Source organism: Acanthochromis polyacanthus, chromosome 19, assembly GCF_021347895.1.
Source record: "Acanthochromis polyacanthus isolate Apoly-LR-REF ecotype Palm Island chromosome 19, KAUST_Apoly_ChrSc, whole genome shotgun sequence".
NCBI classification, from domain to species: domain Eukaryota; kingdom Metazoa; phylum Chordata; class Actinopteri; family Pomacentridae; genus Acanthochromis; species Acanthochromis polyacanthus.
Window position 1 is genome coordinate 13,602,139 of NC_067131.1, and position 27,173 is coordinate 13,629,311.

General features: G+C 40.3%; 1 protein-coding gene across 1 annotated transcript; it reads right to left on the bottom strand.

Annotated features, from left to right (window-relative positions):
• LOC110969594 (transient receptor potential cation channel subfamily M member 4-like) lies at window positions 1-19,965 on the bottom strand. The gene is made up of 28 exons (XM_022219713.2): window positions 19,731-19,965; window positions 17,040-17,101; window positions 16,753-16,930; window positions 16,169-16,349; window positions 14,245-14,414; window positions 13,719-13,896; window positions 12,991-13,055; window positions 12,646-12,879; window positions 11,255-11,357; window positions 11,031-11,152; window positions 10,525-10,824; window positions 10,328-10,429; window positions 10,107-10,235; window positions 9,272-9,401; window positions 8,723-8,868; window positions 8,303-8,415; window positions 8,064-8,180; window positions 7,922-7,971; window positions 7,602-7,840; window positions 5,674-5,789; window positions 4,759-4,891; window positions 4,499-4,673; window positions 4,169-4,334; window positions 3,887-4,068; window positions 1,861-1,993; window positions 1,692-1,764; window positions 717-810; window positions 1-548 (listed from the first exon to the last, which is right to left on the bottom strand). Exons 1-28 carry the CDS (start codon window positions 19,800-19,802, stop codon window positions 517-519), a joined length of 3,795 nt encoding a protein of 1,264 aa, XP_022075405.2. The 5' UTR covers window positions 19,803-19,965; the 3' UTR covers window positions 1-516.
• Window positions 19,966-27,173: the final 7,208 nt, after the last annotated feature.

A 27,173-nucleotide genomic window follows, 5' to 3' on the forward strand; every position in this document is an offset into this window, starting at 1 on the left:
TTGTTATGTATATACAGTTTATTGAACAGAAAAACAATGTGCAAATACATTTTACATATTGGTGTGACTGAATGGGAACAACTATTTAGTGTAAATGAACACAGAAAGTGTTACTATGTGCGCTTAATACAACCCCTGTAAACAGTATTACAACATATCAGGATAAAATCTTTAAAAAATACATAAAATTCCAGCATAAAACTACAGCAGTGAAGACATCACAGCATTGGCCAGTAAACTGCATAAACCATACAAGATGTATGAGACTAATGCTGCGATTTAATTTCACGTATGTGCACTGTGATTTGAGTAACATGAGCCAGACTCATTATTTACATTACAGTTGTCTTGGATATTTGAATACGACAGCATTTACTGTCAACAGTAGTGATGATTCTAGATACTTAAGTTCAGCACTGACACAGTTGGTAAAGTGGGTCCAGTGGTTATGTATGTTTGGTTTGTATAGAAGCCGCCAAAGTCACCATAATTTGTGTCACCCTGAGCGAGGCTGAATCAAGTCAAACTGGAAGAACAGGGGAAGGCATCTGTGCAGAAGAGAACATGGGGATGATAAGTGAGGGTGCAATTAAGGAAAAAAATGGCTCAAGGCCAACATTTTACAATGACAAGCAAAACAAGTACATTAGATGTTTGACACATATCAGGACAGACAGATTCATGTATGTTCTCGTTTTGTAGTTAGTAGGTCATACCTCGTATCGTCGGCGGCGGACGAGGAGGTTTGAACGTGCTTCCTTGAGCCAGAGTATCCACAATCCAGCTGAGGGCATTTGAGCAATACTCCATCTGAAAAACAAACAAAAGTAACACCAAAACTTCAATTTAACACACCTGGAAGAAGGATCGGCTTTTTCAAACACCAAGCAGGGAGGCAGCAACATACTACAAGTTGACATCTCCTGTTTATTCTGTGCCTTGGCAATCATACAGGCACATTTTGTGGTCTATGATGAATGACGTTTAAGTGTGTAGGATTGAGTGACATCTAGTGGTGAGGCGGCAGATTGCAAAAAATATAATGTAGAGCCAGTGTTTGGTTTGTTTGCCCTGGGCTACAGTGGAAAGATGGTGTTGAACATAATGGGCTTTGCTGTTTCCTCTGTAGGTATGAAAGGCTAATTGTAAGCAATTCTGATTTTCGCACTAATAAAAACATTATTATGGATATTATGCTCCATTTCAGCCAACACTGGACCTTTAAATTGCTACCAGTTCCAGTTTGACTAATCAATATCATTCCATTCTATTTGAATATCAATTTAGTGCAATAGTTTTTGGGATACGTTTTTAGTTACAGTCAGAAAGATTACAGGTTTGATAATCATTTTTACATCTGTATGTTAAATATGAAGCTAACCCAAGCAGCCAGTTAGCTTAGCTTAGCATAAAGACCCAGGGATGCATCTAGCCTGGATCTGTTCAATGGCCATAAAACTCCAGGAATTTACTGGGCCCAGCTAAGACACACATAGCCCCTGCTAAAAACTGTTTTGACACTGGGTATTTCCTCCATTCTCTGCCTCTATGCTGTGCTAATCAGTTGTTGCACACATGCTCCTTTACAGTAATTCCATATATGCATCATGAATGACATAAAAATTACAGAATGATAAATGCAGTGTTAGCTCAGTTAAATGCTTTAAATACAAGACACAATGTAATGTTACCTCATTCTCCAGAGCTCTCAGCCTGTGATCAAAGTCTCTGCTTTCAGTCAGATGTTTAACAAGTCCATCCACTCTAAAAATAAAAAAGAGAGAGGGAGGTATTGTTTCAGTATGATAGAGCCAAAATGTATATTATTCTGTGGTGACTAACACATGAAGGTGTGCTCACTTGACAGACATCCGTTTGAGTCTCTCTGAGTCGCTGCTTTTCTGGATCTTGTTTTGAGCAGTTAGGAAGTCCTCCTTCTGGATGGTCTCCCACGTCATTAATCTGTTAGCTGCTTTTCCTTTTAACTGCAGTACTAAAAGGCAAAAGCAATTCTTTTACATTTCTGATGAATTTGAACTAATGCACTGCAGGGAATCGCGACGGCTGAAATAGAGTAAATGTGGCTGTAACCAATGAGTCCATTTCTCTAGTGCAGGGGTGTCAAACAAGCGGCCCGGTGGGCAAAAATCAGCCCGTCAGAGTGTCCAATCCGACCCATGGGACAACTTTGAAAAGTGTAAAAATGACAGAGAAGACATCAACTACAAATTGTAAATTTGTGAAACTATGAATTTAAAACAATTTCCAGATGCTCAAAAGTTGTTTGATCATAAAGTAAAATACTATATTGCTCATTGTTCTTGTCATTTTGTGTCTCGTTTTTCATATTTTGTCTCGTCCTTGTTGATTTTTGTCATTTGTCTCACGTTTTTGTCATTTTGTTTCTTGTTTTTGTCATTTTTTGGGTTATTTGTCTCGCGTGTGTTTTTGTTTTGTCTGTCATATTTTTCGCTTTATTTGTTGTTTTTTGTGTCTCATTTGTCCATTTTTTGTCGCTTTGTGTCTAGTTTCAATATTTTGTCTTGTTTTTGTTGCATTTTATCTTTTTTGTCGTTTTGATCATAAAGTAAAATACTATATCGTTCAGTTCCAGATACCTGTGACTAAATGTTTTGTGTCTTTCTAGATATACTGTGATCTGTCGGATGTACATGTAAATGATAAACTGAAGCATAATGCTTTCAAAATTGAACATATTTTAAAGAAATTTCAGGTTTTCCCATGATGTTTTGTAAAAAGACAATTCCTTAAATGTGAACATTTTCAGAATGTATTTTTTTTGCATTAAAACAAATGGGAATATTTGGAGTTGTGGTTATTTTTAGGTTATTATGCTTTGCTTTTACTGGTCCGGCCAACTTGAGATGGAATTGGGCAGAATGTGGCCCCTGAACTAAGATGAGTTTGACACCCCTGCTCTAGTGGCTGTTAGAGCCCTTTCAGACATGCTTTCATTTTTATTAATCTGAAGGTAAGTGAAGGTGCTGGTTTCATGTCTGGATGAATATCATGGTATCTTCTCTGTAAGATCCATGACAGCAGTGTTCCTTTGTCTGTACTAGTAATATTTTTGTGTGATTCTCAATTAAGCCCAAGTGTGAACTGTCCTGAGCCATGTACAAAGAATAAGAGAGCTGTGTGAGACAATCTGGGGCAGACTTTTTCCACATTTAACCACCGATACTGGTTCAAAAACATTTCAAAGAGCACCAAAGACACAGCTTGAACGCTAAAAATCACAAAACCCGTTTTCATCACTTTGCTCTAAAATTTCACATCAATTATGAACTGAAATCTCCGTAAAAAAATAAAGCTTTACTTCAATAAAAACAGAGCGGATTAGATTAACAAGACTAGTAACAGGAGCTTAAGTTCAGTTTGTTGCTTCCGGCTGTTTGTAGGAATCATAAATTTTCCCCCAACATCTAGACAAGATCGATCAGAATCTGACAGGTCACACAAAGTCACAGTTTATAAGCTGCACTTAGTCGATTTGTTTTATAGGGGGATGCAGATTTAGTCTTTCGTTTATTAGTACGTTACGTCGGTAGATATACTATACAGCCATCACTGTGGTAGGTGCCATGAGGACTATTAACCTAAAAGCAAACTGTCTGAACAGTAGAATGCCGTCACTTTAACAGATTGATGAAGCCAGCGGTGTTACGCATCTCATTCCTGAAAAGGGCTTTAGATGCTCCCATTAGAGAAAATTGCGGCCACAAATTAAAACATTACATTAATAAAGCCCACCTAGAAGACATTCAAAATGTGCAATCAGCTGTGATTTTCTGACTCAGCATTTCATGTGCAGAAGGCAGCAACTTTCTGACAACAATCACGGGAAATCTGTTCAAATACTGACCAAAGTGGTGGATCTTGACAGACGGCACCTTGCGGATGGTCCTCTTGATAAACAGGTTGATGTGAGAGAGGATGATGAACGGAGGAGCCAGGGAGGGACGGGAGTGGTACTGAACAATCAGGTTGTAGCGCTGGAACTTCCAGTAGATGTCGCTGTTGGCCTGCACTTCAGAGAAGGTGTAGCTGTGTGGAGATCAAATAAAGAGCAGCTTCGGTGAATCATTTATAGAGATCAGCATGTAAATGTAGCTGCAGGTGGAGATTTTTTATCTTCATTCTTTACCTAAACATAGCGATGAGCAGGTTGATGAGAAGGATGTTGGTGACCAAGAGATAAACGACCAGCAGAATTACCACCAGCCAGTTACTGTACTCAGTTCTGCACGGCTCTGCACCGTCCTCAATCAAAGTTATGTTGGGTGTGCAGGGCATATCCCACTTTTTCCCCACTGGAATGAAAAAAAAAGTCATTAAAATGTAAGGAGGCTCTATTATAAAGCCACACTGAATGTGAAATACAGGTTGGCAGAAAAATACAACATCCCTAAACTGGCGTCAAACTGGAACAGTCATCCATTTTTTCCCCTCTATATGCACATGCAAACATTTATACCATCCATCTCTTCCACGGGGATCTGTCCAAAGATGTGCAAGTAAGGCCTGTAGAAAACCCTGCGAAAGATGCGATCGAGGCGAGGGTCGTAGGAGTAAATCAAAGCCTGATTGGCGACTCCATATGCCATGAGCCACACCCCCAGGAAGAAGAGGAAGAAGAACACATCCTTCATCTGAGCGGGAGAAAATAGCAGTCTTGTTGTCGTCATAATGTAAACAACAGCTGTGAGTGATGTCGAGCTATGGTAACTTCCTCACCATCTTGCCTACGATGATGATTTTTGGTCCCAGCTGCTTGTGAATGGCAAAAATGTGAATGAGGCGAAGGGTGAAAACCATGTAGTCCACACACAGGACGTCGCGGCCGAATCCATAGGACCAGTGAAACATCCTAAAACATGCGCAGAGTGAAGCAAAAGCAGTGTGGCTTCATTATCACCCAGTAGTCAACACAGAATATAACAACTTAAAAAATATCAAGAGAAACTTGGATCTTTGCGTGTAAGAGAGGCATTAATAATCTGATTAGTGGTGTAGTTACAACTTTATGGACATGGTAAAAATTGTAGGCGTGTTGATTTTATCCATCTGCGCTCTAAAATGTTGTTTTCTGACAGTTTTTTGGTACAGAAGACTTTTTAAACCAGCACAAAGAATAAACTAAAACTCAGGTTGAACTTGTGACAGAATAGGCAACACAGTGCTGTGTTTAAAGGTGGGGGTTCTCAAAGTAATGATGTCAAAAACGCAAATTAAATCTAAACGCAACCCCTGGAGATGGTTGAATTAAGTAGTACCAACAATGCACATATGCACCAATAGGGCTACAAAAATAATAACCAAATATTACTTTATAGTAACTGAATCTAGTCTAGTATCAGAAGTTAAAGTAATTTCAGTGTATAGACTGTAGTGCCGAGTAAACAAAGAGATAGTAGGAGCAGAAGACTTACAAGTTTTTTTATATTTTATAACAATTATGGCTAAATCATGCTAGTTCTTATCTAGGAATTATTATTATTATATTTTTAAAAACAAGCATCGAAAAATATTCATAAATGTCTAAATTTTGCAATATAAAAAAACCTAATTAAACTATGATACTGCAGAAGTCTTTTGCATATTGGCTGTACTGTAAATTGCTCGTGTGTATACAGTGTTTGCTGTCCGTACCTGCAGATTAGTCCGATGACAAACAGTATAATGGCAGTGAGGTCACATTTATTCCACACGTCCTGAATATACACTCTGATCCTCTGACGCCAGGTCATCGTCCCCAGAAAGAAGGTCTTGGAGAAGAAAACATCAATAATTTTTAGATATACAGGAAAAAAAACAACTATAAAAATAATTAAAGAGATCATTTTCAGCAATGGGTGAAAATCCTATCAGTGTAACATTTTATATTTTGTACATTTATGCTTGGTCTGCAGCATATGATGGAGGGCAAAACCTGCCTCCCACCCAGTCACACCTGGGAAAGACTCCAACCTCTGTAGGATAAAGCAGGTAGAGCTAATGCTAATAGATGGATGGATCAGTGTTTGGTTTATCTACACTCAACAAAAATATAAACGCAACACTTTTGTTTTTGTTTTTGCTCCCATGTTTTATGAGTTGAACTCAAAGATTTCAAACTTTTCCCACGTACACAATATCACCATTTCTCTCAAATATTGTTGACAAATCTGTCTAAATCTGTGATAGTGAGCACTTCTCCTTTGCTGAGATAATCCATCCCACCTCACAGGTGTGCCATATCAAGATGCTGATTAGACACAGACTGCCCACAATAAAAGGCCACTCTGAAAGGTGCAGTTTTGTTTTATTGGGGGTTCCACTCCTCTTCAATGGCTGTGCGAAGTTGCTGGATATTGGCGGGAACTGGTACACGCTGTCATATACGCCGATCCAGAGCATCCCAAACATGCTCAATGGGTGACATGTCCAGTGAGTATGCTGGCCATGCAAGAACTGGGACACCTGTGCACTAATCATGGTGTCTAATCAGCATCTTGATATGGCACACCTGTGAGGTGGGATGGATTATCTCAGCAAAGGAGAAGTGCTGACTATCACAGATTTAGACAGATTTGTGAACAATATTTGAGAGAAATGGTGATATTGTGTATGTGGAAAAAGTTTTACATCTTTGAGTTCATCTCATAAAAAATGGGAGCTAAAACAAAAGTGTTGCATTTATATTTTTTTTGAGTGTACAGGGTTATTCCACCTCAAATCATTGAGGTCCTTCTGCTGGACTATCTCTGATTTGCTTCGAAGTATTTTTTATCATAAACTATTAACATTTTAAATTTTTGCTTCATGTAGTAAACAATTTCCAAGATAACTTTTTTGTTAATTGCCCACTTTCAGAACATTTTTTCACAATGAGTTAATTGAGGCTTGTTTGAACCACAGTATCTCAAAAATAATTAAAGATGAAAAGCTTGAACATTTCCCGTTTTTCAAGCTATTGATTCAGAATCTGGAATATTGGATGGCAAATCAAAATAGTCATATTATGGGTGAGTTGAAATATGAAAAAAATAAATAAAAAAATAAGGACGTCATGGAAAGCTCCATATTTGAGTGTAAATTAGCAAAAAAAAAGATCATGCAGAAATCAACGAGCTGATTGCATGCATTAGTAACACGAAACTAATCACATAGAACACTTTCTAACAAATTTATATTTGTCAAGCTTCACATCTGATTTAACATGTAGGACAACCTGCACCACAAAGAGTATTGCAGATTTTAAATCAATGGCACGGTGAGAAAAGCAGTGAAAATGTCCGGCTTTTATCTTTAATAGTTCTTCAGGTATTGTGGTTCAAACATAGCTTCAGATTTCAATACATGAAAAAACGTGCTGAAATTAGATTCATCAAGCTAAAATTTCACATATCTTTATAGATATCTGCATTTTATTTTAATTTCACACCATTCAAAGATGATCAAGGAAAAAATTCTTCTTAAAATTTGATGATTTGAGATGGAATGACCTTCACACTGTAAATGATTTATGGTTTCAACTTCTTCAGTGACTACATGATAGGTTGATGCATTAAGTATAAAAATGATGCTTCTACACTCACCTCTCGGATCTCCTCACACACTATGGTGAACACCCAGAAGTACAACACGTACTCAGTGATGGCCGGACCAGCGGGCGGCGGAGGCTTGAAGTCCACCAACAGCACGTAGGCGAAAAGCAGGAGAAAGAGGAAGTACATCAGGACGTTGCCCAAAAACGAGGTGACAGGTGCGAACCAGAACTGACGCCATCGGGACACTATGAACGGACGCTTCGGTGGTGGGCGACGCTGAGGCGTGCCTGTGTTCAAAGTTATTGGACATAGATGAGCAGACCATCACAGTGACAGCAGTAAATAAAAAATATTTAAACAGGACTCACCTCTGATGGTAGGGGTCCTGGGAGTGAGTGGTCCTTGTGAATCAGCTTCACTGGTACAACAACACATTTATGGCATATCAGCACATTTTAGCAGCTAATTCACTTTAATAACAAGACATCACTGGTGTTTATAGACTATTACATGTGCTTGATGTCAGAGAAAGAGAAGACGGTGGTGCCATAGAGGCTGTCGCTGTCCCGACCCGGACCGTCCTCGTTAGGCTTCCCCTCCTCTTCCTGCTGCTGGTCCTCCTGGTTCCTAGGAGGTGGAGTTTGTAGAAAAGACATAAATCCATGCAGCAAACTAAAACTACAGATGGTTTTGAAATCTTTCAAAGAAAAAACAAACAAACCAAAAGGCATAATTAATGTTGGTTTTACCTGAAAGAGATGAGGTTGGTGTAGCAGAGGAGGGGGCAGAAGAAAGTGAGCAGCAGCTTCCACACCTCAGTGTTCCTCTTCATGTCGCCCCACCAGATCTGAGACAGCAAAGACTGCAAGAGGAGAGAAAAGTTTCACCAACTGCACTTCATTTGCTCAACATGCTTTGCATAGTACTATACCATTATTGCTTTGTTATATTACAGAGATGCTATTTGTAATTATTGTAAGAGCAAGACTTAATTATTTTCTAAAAGCACAAAACATATCAAACATCAGCCTGAAATCCAGTTAAGCCAACTCCAGATGCCGCTCATGTCCTGGTTTTAGCCTTTCAAGCAGACTAAGCAGTAGTATAACTGACTGAATTCTAACAAAATTAGAGAAATGGGTTCCACTGGTGTGAAAACTGTGACCTACCTGTACTCCATCATGGCTGAAGAAAAGTCGTGCGTCAGCTCCCATGCCCATCTGAAGGCAGGTGGTGCCTCCCCAGACTGGAGATTTCCTGATCAGCAGAGTGAAGGAGCGACTCTCGTTGCTCCGATAGCAAGAGCTGAAGACATCTGAGGTCGGGAAGCGAACACAAGTCACGTGAAAAACAGGTACAACTTCTGTTAGGTGTGAAATTCTATGATAAACACATAACATCTTACTAAACACGTGGAAGCTCTGGTGAGCCACAGGGGAGCTACTTCTATTAACATAATTCTTCTACTTAATCCAAGCAAACTACTGCTGCTACATGAAAATATATGGTACTATAGTTTGGCTTAAAGCACAAATTTGCTTTTAAGCCTAAAAACATCAACCCACATATTCTGGCCTTCATAATCTATAGGTTGTGTTCCTATTGTCTTAAATGGAACAACAAAAGAGCGCTTTGTCAGAGTTTTAAAAAAACAAAATATCTAAAAATAGATCTCTAAATATCTAGAAGAGTAGGTGAGAATGGTTTTCAGGTCTCACCATGTGCCAGATTCTCAAACCTCTGGGCCAACTCCTTCATGGACAACTTGGTTTCAGTTTCCACCTCATATTTGGAAAGTTCTCTCAGCATCTTACAGCCACTTAAAGCACTCAGAACGGACTCTCCTGCCTGCAAGAGACAACAAGGGAAGAGAAGATGTATGGTATAAATCACTGGGATTCATTTTATGAGTATCAGCAGCTATAAAGAGTCAGTGGGTCGAATCGAGCCATGAACATTTACTTAAATAATGAAGAGCAATTAACACATTTTGGAGGTACGTGCACTTTATTTGAGTGCTTCCATTTTATGCTATTTTGGATTTTTACTTAACTACATTATTTGATATTCTTTGTTACTAGTTTCTTTTCATGTTAAGACTTAAATTTTAAGATTTTGTAGCATTTTATTCCATAAAATTTGAATTAAAAAAAAAACAATAAATGGTTATTGATCCAACTAATTGTTTCCAAACACTTGTGCGTCTGGTTGTGATGAAAAATGTTAGCAGATTGACTTTTCAGATGGTTTCATGTAAATACTTCTGTAACTACTCAACTTTTTAAACATTAGAAATTTGTAAAAATTCTAATAAATTTGAAATGTGTAGAATAACTTTTTTTATTCTTCCCTCTCCAAGTAATTATCTTTTAACTCCTCACATGTATCTCGTAACACTATGAAAAGGTCACACTAACTAAACAAAATTCTTAAAACTAGCTCCACTACTTTCATGTCTGACTGCACTGAGGACATGGGTGACTGTTGGGTTTATATCAAACAAAACTGAACAGCAATAGAACACATTTTTGCTTCCTGCATCAGAGCTTTTACCATTTCCCAGAAGAACGTGGCCATCTCACTGCGGTTCTGCAGGACGGCCCAGATGAAGAGTGAAGCCCAGGGGAAGAGGCAGCGTCTCTCCCGATACAAGCATTCTCCACGCAGCAGCTTACTGGCACGCTGGGATGAACGGAACAAGAAGAAAAGGCTGTTATGTGTCATTAAAGCCTTAATGTACAGCATATTTGCTTATTCAGACAAGTTCAAAGTACCCTGAGAGCTCTCCTTTTGGATGTGATCTGCTCTAAACCCAAAGCATCGTAGTAAAACGGTTGGCAGACATCACCCATTAAGAACTCCAGGACTCCGGACACCTGAGGAAACAGTAAGTAAAAACAGCAACAGTGTGAGTTTTCTTCACATTATTTCTAATTCTGCTTGAGCAAAACGAGTCAACAGAAAAATCCACCTCAAAAAGGGTGAGCTCCATCACTGGTCCACTCTGCATGTTCTCTGCTGCCACTTTGGATGAAGGCGACTCCATGTTAGATGGGGCAGGTGCAACAGCTGCAGTTCCCAGTCGCTCCACCAGGCGGCGCTGAAGCAGCTGGTAAAGCAGAGTCCCATCGGCCACAGAGCGATACAGGTTTTCCAGCCTCCCGTAAGTCAGATAGTCCAGGATGTTCAGGCCATTCTCAGTGAAAAGCCGCACAAACTGGGGCTTATCATTGACCAGGGCATCCGTCATGGAGTCCTCCAAGTCTTCATACTGTTTGATTGAATGAAGATGAGCATTATTACACAGGACTGCTTTAATTTTCTTTTAACAATGCCTTTATAAGATCAAATTGGAGTGATTTGATACTGTTTTGTATGTCAAAACTGCTATAATACTCTCCACATAATGTATCTGCTTTATAGTGATGGCATTTCTCTCAGTATAACATCTGATGTGGTGTGTTTTCTCCTCCTCACCCTCCAGTGAATGTCTCCATTGAAGAGTTCACTCTTGGCAATGTCAACCCTGTTCCATGTGACCGCGAGCTTCAGCTCTTCATTGTAAGGGCTGGCATCTACTGAAGCACGCTGCTTACTAGCTGGAATACAAAAACACAGCACAAATAAAACAATAAGGACAGTGCAGACGGGTTGCGCCCTAAAAAAATGCAAAACTCATAGTACAGATTGGCTCCAAGTACCTCCCACTAATGTTTTGAGCAGGACTGTGTCGAAGTCATTTGGACCCTCTTGCTCTCCGTGATAGATTGTAATCAAGTCTCTGTTCTGGTAGATGCTCAGCGCCTGGAGACACACAACAAAATGTCAGACACATGAGGACAACAACGCTTCACTGATGAAGAACAATTTGGTGACAAAGTATGCTGTCAGACCCATATCATTAACTGCACAGCTTCCCCATGCTGAGTGAGCAGGATTAAGATAAGAGTGCGACTCCAAACAATCCCTGGCTCAACAGAAATCCGCATAATAGGATTTTAAGCACTGATTACATTACTGCTACAATAACCATTAAGAACATTGATGAGTTAATAATCTGCCATAAACCTCTATGGTGTGGAAAAAATAGACAACTTCAAAACAGACGTCACAGTCTGGAAACAAAAATTAAATCACAGGTAAGTCGGATTCTTTTGGGATGAAGCAACAACTTTAGAGGGGAATTCTTGTTCTTGTCAGTGCTTGTTAATAGCAAATCAACCATGCAAAGTACACTTATCCGCTGTCCTTAAGAGGAGGATATGTAGAGAAGGAGACATGTAAATGGTGTAGAGTGATAAAGCAGCGTTTAACCTTGGCTTCTACAAAGCACTTCACAATGTGTTCCTTATTCACACACACAGCAGTGAGTGACGTCAAACAAACAGAAACAGAAAACTGTGAGAATTCTGAGCAAAGACTTTCTGCTTATGGCACTGCAGTCTTGATATTTTCTAAACTCTAATATATTTGACAATATGGGTTATGAGCAGATCAGCAAAATTACCGCCAAGCCCAACTGCAGCACTCTTTGATTTAATAGTTATTGGCTTTATTCTATACAGTCGATCCTCTTTCAGTGCTTTCTGTTGTAAAAATAACCCGTGCCACAGCTTGTAAGTGAGGCAATTGTGGAGCAATAAAAACTGAATAAATAACAGCCTGGAGCTGCAGAATGTGGGACAAACTGAGACATGAAGGAGTTTGAGAAACAGCCAGAATGTCCACAGGCCCACTAGAGAGTTAATTAATTTTCTTCATGTTAAATACAACAGTGATAGATGCTGATGGCTGTGCTCCAAGAAAGACTACAGGGTCATTAACGGAAAAAGACCTGATTGTTTAGGGAGCATAAATATGTTCAGATAATCTATTTTATTATGAAATATCATGAGAGCTAACTTGGCCTGCAGGTATTGAAATAAAGCTCATGGGGTGAACCAGAGGGATTATGAATATCAATGTTAAATGTAATGCCAATCTAGTCAGTAGCAGCAGAATGAACACCGTATAAAAAGCTTACAGGTTTTCCTCTGCCTGTTCTATGTGTCAGAAACCCACAGAGTGACAAGCGTCTGTCCACAGCTCTCACCCGTTCGACTAGTTTGTCCGTCTCCGCTTCCGCAGGAAAATATTTCTTAACCCGTTCTGCCACCCTGTCTTTCAGATCCACACTGGGACCCGCCTCGCTGTCGCCTTCGCCTGAGGACTGGACAACAGGAGCCGAGGACAGGTTCTCCAGGACGTCGCTCAGGAAGTCAGCCATGCCTCCTGACCCAGCCAGCACCAGCCAGGGCATGGAGGTTTTCAGGGAGAGATCTACTCTCTGACAGAGCGATGAAAGAGATTTACATAATCTGAATATAAAGGCATAATATAAAAGTACATTTGAGCATTAAACCTAGTCTAATCATGTAGTATTGTGCAGTGACTGTACCTCTAACATGTTTGCCTCCCCTGATACCAGCATACAAAGGACAGGGATGTCAATGCTGCCACTGCCTATGAAAGACACATTTTTTTTCCAATTTAAACAGACTTCGTGAGACAATAGTGGTTACGATCATATTTGCACAACAGCTGAGAAACACAACCAACACAGAAAGAGTGCCCTGTACATTTTTTTTTGTTGCTAAAACTCTGCTTGACTTCTCATGTTCAAGCACCATGTCTCAAATGCATGTAGTGGCATGCAATGGCTTCAATCCAGTGGATGCCAAAGGATCATCTTATCACATGCATTACTGAAGAATCACCACAAGGGGGCCAAACAGACGGTTGAATGAGAAAGAAAATGTTAATGGATCCGAGACAATTCCATTTACTGGAGGTGCCTCTCTTATTTACATTCAGGTTACACATAATGATAAATAACTGGAATAATAGTACAGGAAAACCAAAATTAATAGCAGAAAAAAATGACAGTTTAACTCACTACAATCAGCTCTAAGTGAACTTTGGTTTAATGGTTTAATGCAAGATAACGTGTTGTTCATGCATTACCAGTGTTCATGTACAAATCCTGGTTTCCCATATCCAGTTCAATAAAGGAGCAATACAACTGCTGTGACAAGTGTCAAATATTTTAGTTTTTTAACAAAAAAATCTCACCTTATAAGTCTGAATTTAATAGTGTGCAATATACTGTGCTGTGCAAACTCTCACCCCATATGCCCGTGCGCTGGTGGGAGATGTAGTCCTCCAGTTTGGCTCTGAAGCCTGTTTCTCCTCCTCGTCGGCCCACGCTCCCATCATCCACCAACAGGAAGGCCTGGTAGTTGTTGTCCAGGCAGCAGGAGTCTCGGGATGGGTTCTGGACGTAGTATTTGGCGGGAAAGCTGCCCTGCAAAAAGAGGAATCCAGGGTACATTATTTCAGAGTTTAGTCCCATAATATCACTATGTGCAGCATTCATAGTGGTATTTATTTGGTGAATGGTGATGTGACACAGACCTCGAACTATCCAGATGAAGGACATAATTTACTTTGAGCACTTAAAGTCAACATAAATCAAATCACAAAAAGAGGCTGTAACTGAGAAATTAATCCGAAACCGTTAAACTGAGACCTCTTCAGAATACTTTGGAGCTAATAAAAAAGACAAAAAAAAATTGAAATCTAAAGTCAATTTTACAGCAAGATACTTTATAGCAGGTGAAGAAATCTGTCAACATGCGACTTCCTGTACAACCTGAGGGTTGACTAGCTGCTCTCGGTTGTGCACGAGGCCCCATGAAGCGATGCCCAGCGCCACCACCTTGTTGAGGGAGACCGATGAAGCTGCAGTGGCGTGATCTCTCACCGCCTCTCCAACACACCGACCAACGCCTTCGCGCAAGCCTGCTGTCAGGATCCACGCACCTGGGTGGAAAAAGTTAAACAGTGGGTTTATTCCTTACTAAAGAGAATGGAAGAGGCGTTTTTCTTCACTGTTATTAGCTGAAACTTTACTACATCTGAACAATTTCATGCCTCACACCACTTCAGAACAGCAAATCTAAATTCACACATCCATATTTGCATTTCTAAATGATATATTTGTAATGTAAGTATTTCAGACATTTAGCTTTAATCGTTCTTTTTGGGCCTATTTTGGGCTTTATTTTGATAGTCAAAGTGAGAAAGACAGGAAATGGGGGAGAAGAGTGGGGGAAGACATGCAACAAAGGGCTGCGAGCGGGAATCGAACCCGGGCCGCTGCGTCGGAGACCAGCCCCTATTCATGGTTCACCTGCTTAACCCATTGCGCTATACAGGCGTCACTAGCTTTAATCATTTTTTGCAAAGGCTGTAAGTCACATCTACAAATGTAAATTGTGCATCAGATTTTTTTTAATTGCAAATTTAATTGTTGGTACAAAATGGACTAGAATTGAATTATATAAACCAAAGTATCATTGCAGAAAACAACCCTGATGAGATTAGACAGTAAAGGCACTGAAATAGAAGGAAAGGGAAGGAAGGGAAACACATTATGGATCCCTGAGGAGAAAATCCAAACACTGAAGCAGAGCAGATTGCCATTTAAAGAGAGCAAGAAAACCGCAGATACCAAAGAAACACACAAAACTACAACAGCTTTTAGCACTTCTGAAGCACAAAAGCAACACGTGCACTCTCTCACCACTCCATCGTCCTTCGCCTGATCCAGTAAACATGTTTATTCCAAGCTGTGTATCTGTGCACCTGTATGTTTTGGAATATGTCTTATTGGGTTTGTTTTGAGAACAGCAAGTGACCTCAAATGACAGCAGTTCCGTATCACTGTGTGCCACCTGCTCTTGGCACAGGAGTCAGGAGGAAACAGCCATTGTAGTACCAAATTAGGATCAAACCCCAGGGAGTCGTACAGTGTAAAGGGACTGCACTCCGCAACAGCTGGATTTTTCCTGCTTAAGCCATGAGCTAGTTCGGTGTCTTCCAAGAAAGTGTTGAGTCACTATTGCCCAATATTTCAATTCAATTCAATTCAATTCAAACACTTTATTTATCCCCAAGGGGCAATTAGGGCATAAAGAGCAGCACCAACATAGACATATTTGCCAGTTCTATCAAAAATGTTTAAGAATTTACGAGGGATTTGATTTATGTGTTCATCAGATGCTATGATGATTAGCAAGTGTAAAGCTTAAACAGTATTCAATTTGTAGAAACATGCCGATATTCTTCACTTTTAATTAAAATTGTTCCTACAAGAGGCAGAAAAAAAACCATTACAAGCGCTTCACTGAAAAGACCTGAAGTTACGTAAACAAATCCTGTTGTAAAGGTGTGGCATGCTATGTTGAAATAGTAGTTTGCAGCATACATGTCAATCACAAGACGACACTGGTAGTCAGCATTTTCATATGTGGGTCACTCGATAAAAGAAAACTAACACCATTTCTGAATGACTAAAACATCATTCCCCACACTAAATGCAATTTCATCAATTTAATTTGTATGTAAAAGGGAAGTTATGATGGCGTGCTGAGACTTACTGACACAGAAATAGGGAACAGAAACCATGGGTTAAGCTAACTGGCATACCGCATGACGTGTACATACAACCTCGGATCCACCCACTTGCAGCAATGTTTGAAGTTTTGGCTGGTTTGCATTCATAACTTGCTTACCTGTGCTTTGCGAGGCCTTCACCAGTCCCTGCCTGAGGACCTCTCGCACCCACGTCTTCACCTTTGTCCTGCCTTCTCCGCCCACAACAGAAACCACCAGGTTGGGTGAAGGAAGACCCCAGTGAGCTGTCATCAAGGTGTAGACCATAGATGGAGGGGTGTCCCATGACAGACGCAGATACTGAGAGGCAAAATGGACATTTGGTTGATTAAAATGAACCAAATACATGTCAAAACTAAACAAAGCATTGTAATCATTTTACCATTGAACTAACATGCTGAATCAGTTTCCAGACCTCTAGATTGTAATAGAAGTGCTTCAGGTTAGTTTTAATAAAGCAAAGACCTTTTCAGTATCTCACTCTCAGTGCATTGCTCTTGTTTACTCAGGCGTAGCAATAAGTTAAAGGTTAGGAAAATCAAAAGCACTGACTAATGCAGCCATTGAGGCATTTGAATCTTTGCTTGGTTCACTTTTAGGAGGCATTTGGTTCAGAAAACACCACAGATTTGATCATACACTGTAATGTTATAGAAATAAAGCATTAAATGACTCATTCTGAGAGCATTTATCAGGCACCCACATAGCTGTGCCTCTTGCTGGCTCCTGCGAACTGCAGCTCTCCAAAGGCATCAGTTGGGTATTCAGAGGAGTGCTGGGCGCTGTCCCAGTGGTTCACAATCGCTGTGCTGAAGTAGTCACCAAGAGCCACGGAGGCATGGGCATCTCTGGCACCCCCACACTGACACAGTGCACCATTACTGGGACAGGTGGGAGGATAATACATTAGTGAAAGAAGCTGATTATGTTTTCATACATTATTAAAGTCAAAAGAGAGATATTATTTTCACATAGCAACATTCACAGTACCTGAATGAATCCTCGACAAAGGTGGTGCACACTCTTTTTTTGATGATTTTGGGGATCCAGCTCTGAAAACATTTAAAAACAATTTGATAAACTGAATTTATACACATGCCATTTTAATTTAAATAAGCTTAAAATGATTTCTACCCTTGTATGCATGTGGCTGCAGGGTGTAGTAAACTCTCAGATGAGAGCTGTTGACTTTGGCTCAGAGAAAGACCTGGTGATAAACTCCTGAGGCATGCAGTACCTAAAGCACCTGGTTGTGACTTCTGACATGGGGCTGTAGTTTCAGCTCATGTTTCTAAGCTGCTATGTGTCATAGGCAGTCTATGTGTGTGTGAACACGTATCTTCAGTCCACACATTCTGCAGAGCAACTACAAACCCACATGTCAAACAAAGGGGGAGGTGACCCAACTTGAAACTGAACTGGACTGACTTTGAAATTACAACTTAAAAAGATTGTCCTATCGTCTAAAGATTGAATTTCTAATACACTGTAATATAATGTGCCAAGTGATAATGATAATAATAGTATGTACGTACTATTGGCAAGACATTTGACTGACAAAAATGCAAAAAGAAGCAGAGGCGCCTCAAACAGGGTTTAGTGGGAGCCATGTCTATTGAAAGTATCTCTGATAGATCATGGCTATTCACTGAAACTCAGATGTTGCAGTTTTAGTGACTTTAATGGTCAAGTGTCAGCACAAGCGCCATTAGATGACTGTAAAACCTATGTTCATAAACATCACAGAAGTTAAAAATAATACAGTTTGTGCACCTTCAGCTGATGGAGGCAACACACTGATCTCAAAACATTAACAGGAGCTCAAGTTTAGTTTGTTTTCCTAATCTGTTTGTAGGAGTCTTTCCTTTGAGTTTATTCAATACCTGCAGTGTCAGACAGCAGCAGCATCCATATGAACATCTCCAAAATGATAAAGGTGCATGTATTTTTGCATTCCATAATACAACGCAGGAGTATCCTGAACATAACAGAATCGATAAGGATGCAATAGTAAATGACCCTGTGCGCTATGACGCAAAAAGCCCTTTCAGACATGCGCTAAACGGGTCGACAGCATATGTAGATGCACAACCTGGTCACTTATCCATAAAAGTCACGCAGGCAACCTTACTAGTCCGGATCTAGTAACACTTCTATGTAACCCTTAACACTCCACAAGTGTGAACTGAGCTGTCGCATTAACAGATAGACTCCCACAAGCAACAGTTGTGTGAAGTGATCTGAGGATTTTCCATATTTAAGCATTAATATTTTTCTGAAAACATACAGAGTTGCTTCATACAGTTTTCATAGAGTCCCAGATTACAGCCTGCAGTTAAATCATGGGTCATACAGTCAAATGCTGAGCTCCATTATAGCAGGATTTAACATTACTGTAAAAGTCTGATCCATTTATTAAAGTAAAATTATTTGTCCTTCAAATTTGGTTGTTTTTTTGAGGAGATATTTCCATTTCATAGAAAGATATATGGAGCCATATCTGTGTGTGTGTGTTGATTAGAGATCAATTCATGTTTATTTTTTTAGGGTCGATGCCAATTATTAGCAATCGAGAAATGCTGATAACAGATATGCATTGCATGTAATGTTTTAACAGCATATTATAGCAGGAATCTGTCCTTCATAACTAGTCTTCTTCGTCAATAGCTGTTCTAGTACATAGAGTATATACCATTGGACTATAATTAGTTGTACTTGGATAAATTATCATTGCACATGTGCAGACCCCTTCAAATACACTGTAGCATCTCTTCTCTTGGGCTACTTTGGACAGTGGTCACCCTAGTAACCAAAATACTGCCTGTATCTGTATTAAACCATCCATATCACACAATTAATTACAAATCAAAATATATTACAATGCGATTTCTTAACTCTCATTTTCACAGAAATTTCAAATAGCCTCTATACTTTGACAGCATAATTGAATTCCAGAATTTAAGTTGTTTTTTTTGTTTTGTGTCCCACCTCAACGTTTTCAGTGGACCCTCATGGCCACCCCTATAATAAATGCGGAGCCGCCCCTGCTAACGTGACGGCCCCGTCCCATTTAGCTGTGCCAGCTGCGGGTCAAACGCCACCACAGGCCAACCACTGGCACCGCTACACGGAATGGGACGCAGCCATTATTAACGTTAATACTACACCTGGAGGAGCGTTGGACTGACTGTTTATGATGAAACGCTCAACTGTACCTTAAGTCTGCTCCGTATTATCGGTGTCCTCTTCAATTTTCGACAGTTAAATAAACATTTAAGCGGCCGTTTTATTAGAAAGGACTCACCGAAGCTCTTTTCGGTTAGTGGCTAATTAGCCGGTGCGAAGTTAAGCTAGCTTTACTTCCGACGCCGGTTGGACGAGTTTGCAGATGTCAACAAACACGAGCGGAAACTAGCTAAAGTTATCAGCAACGCCACAGTGGCTGTGTTTTCCAAGAACAGACACTGAAATGTGAGTAATTCACTAGCAAATGCACAAAGTACAACCTAATAAATGTTATCCGACGCAGATAAATGTTTAAACACTCGACGTCGTGACTCTCCTACCAGCTGTAGCTTGTAAAACTTCCACTTTTCAGACTTCTCTCGTGTTAAACTTTCGCCGAAACAACACCTTGTTATCACAACAGCAGCCGAAGGATTTTATGGAAATCCTACCCACCTGGTCCTTCTCAGATTTACTGATTTTGTCCCTGCTGCCTCCACCTCCTCCTTCTCCTTCTGTGTCTCTCATGTTTCTCCTCTTTTCTGTCGGTGTCAGTGAGAGATGTGGGTTGAGAAACTCGAGGACTTTTTTCTGACCATTTTCCACCGGTTGGCCTGTTATTGAAATGTCATTCCCAAGCGTGTCTCGACAGTCGGAGAGGAAACTAGGTGCAGCGCAGACACGCCACACAGGTGAGGGTGCGGTTTCACAGGAGGCAGGCAATTTGTAAAACCTCCAAAAAAATAGGAGGAGCAACTCCAAACCACAGACATTTCAAACACAGGGTGTGAGCAGATTGTGATCCCAGTACTAGAAGAGTTATTTTCATTATTAACATCCCCTTCTTTTGTTGGAGCAATATCAAATGTGGTTTAAAGACTGCCCCTTGTCACTGATACATTTTCACTTCTCTGTGGCAGACAGACAAGCTTGTGCTCTGAGTAATTTGCTGCTCTAATGGCAGACTAAAAATATCACCCAGTCAGGCCCTGATTTCCAGCAGAGCCAGAGGTGTAAATGCCTCCTTCAGCCTCACTCCATCAAGGGCAATAAAAGCCTTGCATGCAGGAACACTTTCAGAACATTTGCTCATTGTGGTTAAAGTTAAAAGCACCAACCACGCCCCAAAACAACCACTGAGCATGGGTTGGTCATCAGCTTCTAAAAGACTAATGATCTGCTGAATGTGTCGTTCAACGCGGAAATCAACCTGTTGGAGTCCATTATTCATTTTTCCTGAACCGGTTAATCCAACTCCACACATTTGTTTATATTAAATATTTATTGTAGAATGCATTTAAATATTGAAGAATTTAAAATTTTAGAAGTAAGATAGCTAAGGATTTTACACAACATTTCAACATCCACATTCTATGTGCTTAATGAGCATAAATCTAAAAGTACCAGTCAGTCAGAATGTATATAGAGATATTTGGTTATAAATAGATGGAGATTTTGGAGAGAGCTCTCCACCGTCTTAGTCCTTAAGTTCCATCAGTCCCTTTCGGCCCTATCTGCCATATCCCTGCGGGTCGTTGGCCTTCTTTGACTCCTCTTTTCCATTTGCTTTGCCGATGTGGTATAAAGTGTTGGCTAGGTTGTGAACCTGGCAGGTCCCGAACTGGCATCCACGCTGAGGTGCACGTCGTGGGCGTAATTTCGCTGCCATGCTGCCAGTAATGAAGAGGAGGGGAAAAAGGGGGATAAAAGTGAAACTTGGCACTCAGAGCAATCATTTCCAGACAATTTAGGTTTGGCTGGCAGGCATGATAAGCAGAAATGAAATAAACATTTGAAGTTTCACTTGCGATATTTGCTCTGTATTAGGAACCTACTGCAGAGACTTTACTGCCACTCACAGTATGTTTTGAATTCTTTTTACCTGTGTTTTAGAGCATCCAGGTCAAGATGTTTGTCTTCTGAACGAAATGGGATGATCTTCAGTAATGGAGCACGGTGTTCATCCAAGACTTTTGACCTTTCCACCCCGACAGACTGGACAGTTGCTCCTTGTGGGACGATGTCTGCGTCTGACCTGTGGATCCAACAGAAAACGGTATTGATTAAGATGCAAAAGACTTGGACAAATGTAGCATATAGATAAACTGATAAGAAGTTTCACAGTTTTCCTCCTCTTTCTTCTTGGAAATAATTTGATTCTCCTTCTAGAACCAGCATGCAGTGGGCGATCTATAGTAACAACTACTTTCAGTGTTTCTTTTCCATCATGAGCTGTGTATATACCGATGTTTTTCCACTGACCTTTGAGTTGGTCTCAGTGGGGAGGCAGCAGTCAAAGGCAGAGTCAGCAACAACAGAACAGCTATCTCCATACCGCACTGGCCTATAGTTAAAGAAAACATAGAGTGACATTAAGGAAAAAAATACACCCTTCTAAGCTGATGTATTAAAAAACACAGAGGTGCAAAGTTTGGTGACAAGAAAAGTCAATAACAGTTAGCAATTTAAAAAAAAAAAAAGTTCAAATTCATATGAAAATGAATCTGGGTTGACACTTACCGCCAAGGAAATGTAAAAACCTGCAGTGTCTTGTTGGGTTAACCATTCGTGGTTGCTTGCTGATGCTCAAGTCTGTCATCTGTCTCTACCTCAGGTCCTTTATAGTGTGATGGCAGGGGGAGGGGGTGTGTCTGTAATGTTGTCATGATGCTGCCTCGCTTGCTCCCACACGTAATTTATCAGTCACGGTGGCAGTTTTATGCTTTATTTACAAGAGCCAACATAAACCATCTTTAAACAACAGCACACAAACAAAACGTAAACTTTGCGTGACCTTGTACCTTCTGCCTCTGATGTTTACATTGATCCTTATGCTCACATTGCGGCCCCGGCCCCCCGTCCTCGTTCACATCCTCCTCCATCCCTCTCCTCCCTCACTTCACTTGCTGCTGAGCAATTGTTCCTGAAATCATTCTTTCATTTCCATCACCTGCAGGAAGCCCGCTGAGCCCAAATAACCCCAATTCTCCTCCAGGCTTTTCTTTATCGCCCCATTTTTCCTGTGGCTTTTTCCCTTGACTCACTTGTGCCGTCACCCGTGTTTATTCCTGAAACGTCCTTCACTCACATCCCCATACAGTTTCTCCAAACAACTCCTTGATCTTGCAGCTTTCCTCCATATGATAAATGTAGATTTAGATCTAGTTTGATAAAATTGCAGCTTCCAGGATTGATCATAGCTTTATTAGCCCACTTTCAAATGCTCACAAGAAATTACTTTATCAACTTTCCAGTTTCAGTTTCAGCCGCATAATAGCAGCTCTCTAGGAAAGCATTTTCCGTTTCTTAATCTTTTAATAATACAGTAAATCCATGGGGAGGCAGTGTCACATTTCTCCTTTTCTAGCCTCTATATTCTCTTTTTCCCTGTCTGGATCTTTCTCTCTCATTCCCAACTTCCCCCCTTTAGTCTATTGTGTACTTTTCCTGTGACTACCATCTGAGCGGTTTGCTTTGTCACTGAGTCACTCCTGTGCGCGTGCACTCGAGAGCATCGGCACTGAAATGATTATAATTTCTCACATGATTAAGCAGGATAACGCCAAGTGTTTATTAGATGAAACGTGAGGGCTGCAGAGTAATCACAGCAGCTTGATAGACCAGTTCCTGCACACCTGCAGTTGCCAAGCTTGGAGCAAATTGATCACCTACTTTCCGTAAGACATGAGTAGGCAACATTTCAGATGCATCTTACGAAAGAGGTGGAAAGAGTTTGTAACTGTTCTGTGTTGATCCTGTGCTGGAGTCTCAACAGATCATTCCTGGTGTTGGGTTACTTCCAATATTACTATATGTGTTTTATTTATTTTTCTTTAAATTGACCAGTACTGTTTAAGGTGATTCTAAATTGTCCGCAGGTGTGAATGTCCCCTGCTTTTGCCCTAAGTCAGCTGGGATAGACTCCAGCCCCCCGTGACCCTAATGATGATTAAGTGGTGTATAAATAATGGATGGAAATTTAAGATATTTGAAGGAATTTCTTTTATCCCTTTTAGAGAATGGCATGATCTATTTTTATTCCCTGCAGGACAATTTAGACCTAATATGCAGAAATGTCACACTTGTCATTTGGTAAACATCTTTTTCAGACATATAAAAGTGCTTTAATGTGTATTACTTCCTTCCTTTTTTTGAGGGTACTTCAACGAATATTTCATCGTGGAATGAAAGAATTATTTCTCGCTAGCCCTTTTTACCTTGAATCTTGCTACATGGCCGAGCTGATGACTTACTTTGCCTTTTATTTTGTATTCATTAAGTTACGTTTGTGAAGTTGTTATTATTCTTGTTTATTTCTTTTTTCTCCTCTTCTTTTTTGTACTTTCCTGTCAATATGGTGCCAGTATTTTCTCTTGTAAAGTTATTGAACTATAAAACACAACAAACAAACAAAACAAACACTATAACTTCTTTGTACCTGGGGACGGGGGTATAAACACATAAACACAATGGTCATATAATAAACCCAGGTTAATTATTATAAAATATCGCTGAGAATTGTTGCCAGTACTATGTATCAGTTAACCTTGAAAACTGTACACAACTTCTGTATAAAAGGCATTCATTTCAGATTTGTAAATACACTGAAAAATTTATTTCCCAAATATTTGCAAGTTCCCAGGTTTCACATCAACTTTCAAACTGTTTTGACATCGCAAAGCGGTGCTATAAAAATCAAAATAAATATTCCTCGTTCAGCAAACGAATGCAAAACAGTCTAGAGCATCAAAGTCTGCATATCTATCACTGTACACGCGGTACTCAAACATCCAAGTGAATTAATAATAATAAATAAATTGCATTTTTAAGTTGAGTAGGAGAAAGGATGTAGCGAATGCATATGAAATTGCTAGAAGTGCTGTTATTATTGTTTTGCTTAAAAATAAAGAAAAATTTTAAAAGAAGACATTCACACATGAAAAAGATCTCAAGATCTACATGCAACACAACAGGTTATACTCACAGATATATAAAATAGCCAAACTATATTTGAGATTAATTTTTTGGGGGGAAATTAACATCATACACACATAATCTTTAAGAACAAGATCCATGCTTCTCAAAATATATTCTTGCTTTGCTTTAAGTGTAGAGGTCAGTTGTATTTGGACTACATGCAGTATACTGCGTCGCAGGTGTTATGACAGATACTCATGATGTTAGTCTTTGTCTGTATGATTAAAGTGTGAAGTCCTGGATTGCGTCAAGGACCGTTGTTTTTTTCCACTAGTCTGGAAGTTCACTGAGGGTCATTCGTCTCTTGTCGCTCTGACTTGTTGATATCCTGCATCTAATTCATCTTGAAGGAGTGTGGACTTACTTCCAGGAGAACCCTTTGTGAGGACTCCTGACTTTTCTCCCACTATCAGTGACGTAGCGCGCATCCTGTTGTTGTAAGCCGAGCCGTCCACTTCAGCCTCCCGGACCGGTTTCCTTTATCCACTGGGCACAAGAGTGAGCATCCTGCCAGGAAAGCCTGTCATTCACTCACATATCATCTTCTCACCGATTTCAGGTGTCGGGGCACTCAAGAAAGTGTGTGAACTTCTTTTTAAGCTTGTTAGTATGAGAGCGGAAAGTAAGTTTAATTACGCTGAAAACAAAACAGTATATTTACTGGAGCAAAACCAGAACTTGAGCGGTGGTGTTTGCCGTCATCCTCAGTGCAGACTGATTTCTGTCACAGGTATTTGGTGTAGATTAGCACCATCTGTAGCATATGGCTACGATGTAATGTTTACCTTCAATAGACACAATTTATTATGCACAGCTGTGTACATAGTGTGCATGAGATAAACACTATCATCGGAGTGAGCTGGCTAAAACATGAAAACAGTGCCATCTTGTGGGAGTAGAGAAGTGTGAACAACATGTACTAGCATCACATGTAATCAGTACACCCTCTTGTGGGATTGAGTGATTTGTGATTTTGCTAAAAACAAGACTGCAAATGTTTCAGATTCTACACAACCAAATAAAAATGATCTTAAGTGCCTTTGCAGATGCATTTCCTCTGCGGTACTCTTCAAGTCCAGCTTAGCCATCAGTTGCCTCCTGCGATGTTATGCAACAGCTAAAGAAGCACGTCAATAAACAAAGTCTTCACGGTTATTTTCGAGTTTCCAAGCTATTAACAGATGTCAGTAGAAGACGTGTTAAAGCGGGACAGAGCGAGAGAGCATGCAGTGCAAGTCTGAAAACCCTGTAAAAGGTTAGAGGGTCATACAGAGAGTATAAGCTTAGAGTCATTAGTGGATTATAACCATAAACTCCATGGCTCCTGTATCTCTCTTGGATTAGAGAGAGAGAGAGAGGGAGCGACAGAAGAGGGAGAGGAGAGGTAGGCAGAGTGCATGAGGTGCTGGAAAGCAATCGAATTGAGCCAATTCAAAGGAGGAATAGAGCACACTGCACATACGTAGACTAAGAAACCTTTGGCAGGGAGCTGACACAAAGTTGGGAGCAGTGACTTTCTGATCAGGGATTCTGCTTACATAGAGTAATCACCTGGCTGATCAAGTGAACTGCACAAGGTAAGTTTAGACCACATGTGGTTATCTGTAATCTGTCTGCAGTCTTTTTTTATGTGTGCATATCTGTCATGTCAATATGAACGGTCATGTAAACATTCCGAATCAGTTCAAGCATCTGGAAAGATCTTATCACTGATGAATTTGATGTAGTAGTCAGCAGAGATAAAATGTTAGCACCTCACTGGAGCCCATCAAATTCTAACCCATTAAATACCACCCTTTATTTCTTTTATTCCTGCATTGTGTAGCTACAACAGACCAATTATTACCGTACATGCACTATTTTTGGTTGCTTGTGTTTGATAATGCCTACCTCTGTCACCACCACCCTCGTTACTGTTGTGTAACTGTAATTTTGTTATGGCTTGAATGATCTTCTGTCTTGTGTGTGTGCAGGAAAGCATACGTGGACGTGGAGGGGATTATCCAGTGCATCAAGCAGGGGGATGAGAACGGTGTTCAAACGCAGCTGCAGGAGTTCAACAAAGAGGTAGTGCCCACACAGAAGCCTCGCACATCCTCGTACGCGGCGCTCTACAGGCTGCTTATGACATTTCTTTTGTCGTCGTCTGTGTCCTGCATACGCACAGTGCTTCTTCTTCGATGCGGAGGAGAGGGAAAAAAGAAAGTAAGTCGCTGCTGCACCCGTCAACTGAGAGAAAGGTTTGCTGTCACAATCCCACAGTAATTCCTTAAAGCATTACCGTACTACCACACCTCCATCTCATCCACCCCTCCTCAGCTCCACCCCACAGTCTGCCTGTGATTAGTAATTCTGCTGTATCAGTTGTCCCTGATCCTCTGCCTGCATGCGCCGACAGATTGAGTCCAGGCAGAGTGATTGAATAACACTTGTACTCTTAACTGTGAGGAGAACAAGGGGAGTGTCAGTCCTAACTTTGAGAGTTTTAAGAGTTTTTGGTATAAAGAAGGAATATGCAAAGCAGTTTTATAACTGAAAGTAGCTCCAGGTCTGTTTCATTGCATTTGATTTTAATTTTACTTTAATTTGCTCCTTTATTTGTATGGAAATTTTTGTGCAATTAGAATTATTTTCTATTTTAAAATTCAAATCGTGTCCATGTAGTTCCTTCTTACACTGCTGTGTATTGCTAAATATCTTTTGTTCACATTTACTGATACAGATTGGGTCACCTTTAAACCAGCCACTCAAGACATGATTAAAGGTGACTCAGAAACATGATGTCATCTGGTTGCAAAGGGGCCATTATCTTGGCTTGGGGGCAACGGTGAATTGTTCTGGCGCCTTATAAATGGCTCCAAACGCTTATCGGGACCTCTATGACATTTTTTTCCCTGTCTTTTGTTATTTTACTCATTCAAC

Excerpts from the sequence above, each read along its gene's own strand:
- LOC110969594 (XM_022219713.2), bottom strand. The coding sequence starts at position 19,802 with ATGAGAGACACAGAAGGAGAAGGAGGAGGTGGAGGCAGCAGGGACAAA. Across the intron at positions 4,674-4,758 it reads TCATCATCGTAGGCAAGATG|ATGAAGGATGTGTTCTTCTT; the intron begins GTGAGGAAGTTA and ends TCTCCCGCTCAG. Across the intron at positions 4,069-4,168 it reads CTGCTCATCGCTATGTTTAG|CTACACCTTCTCTGAAGTGC; the intron begins GTAAAGAATGAA and ends ATCTCCACACAG.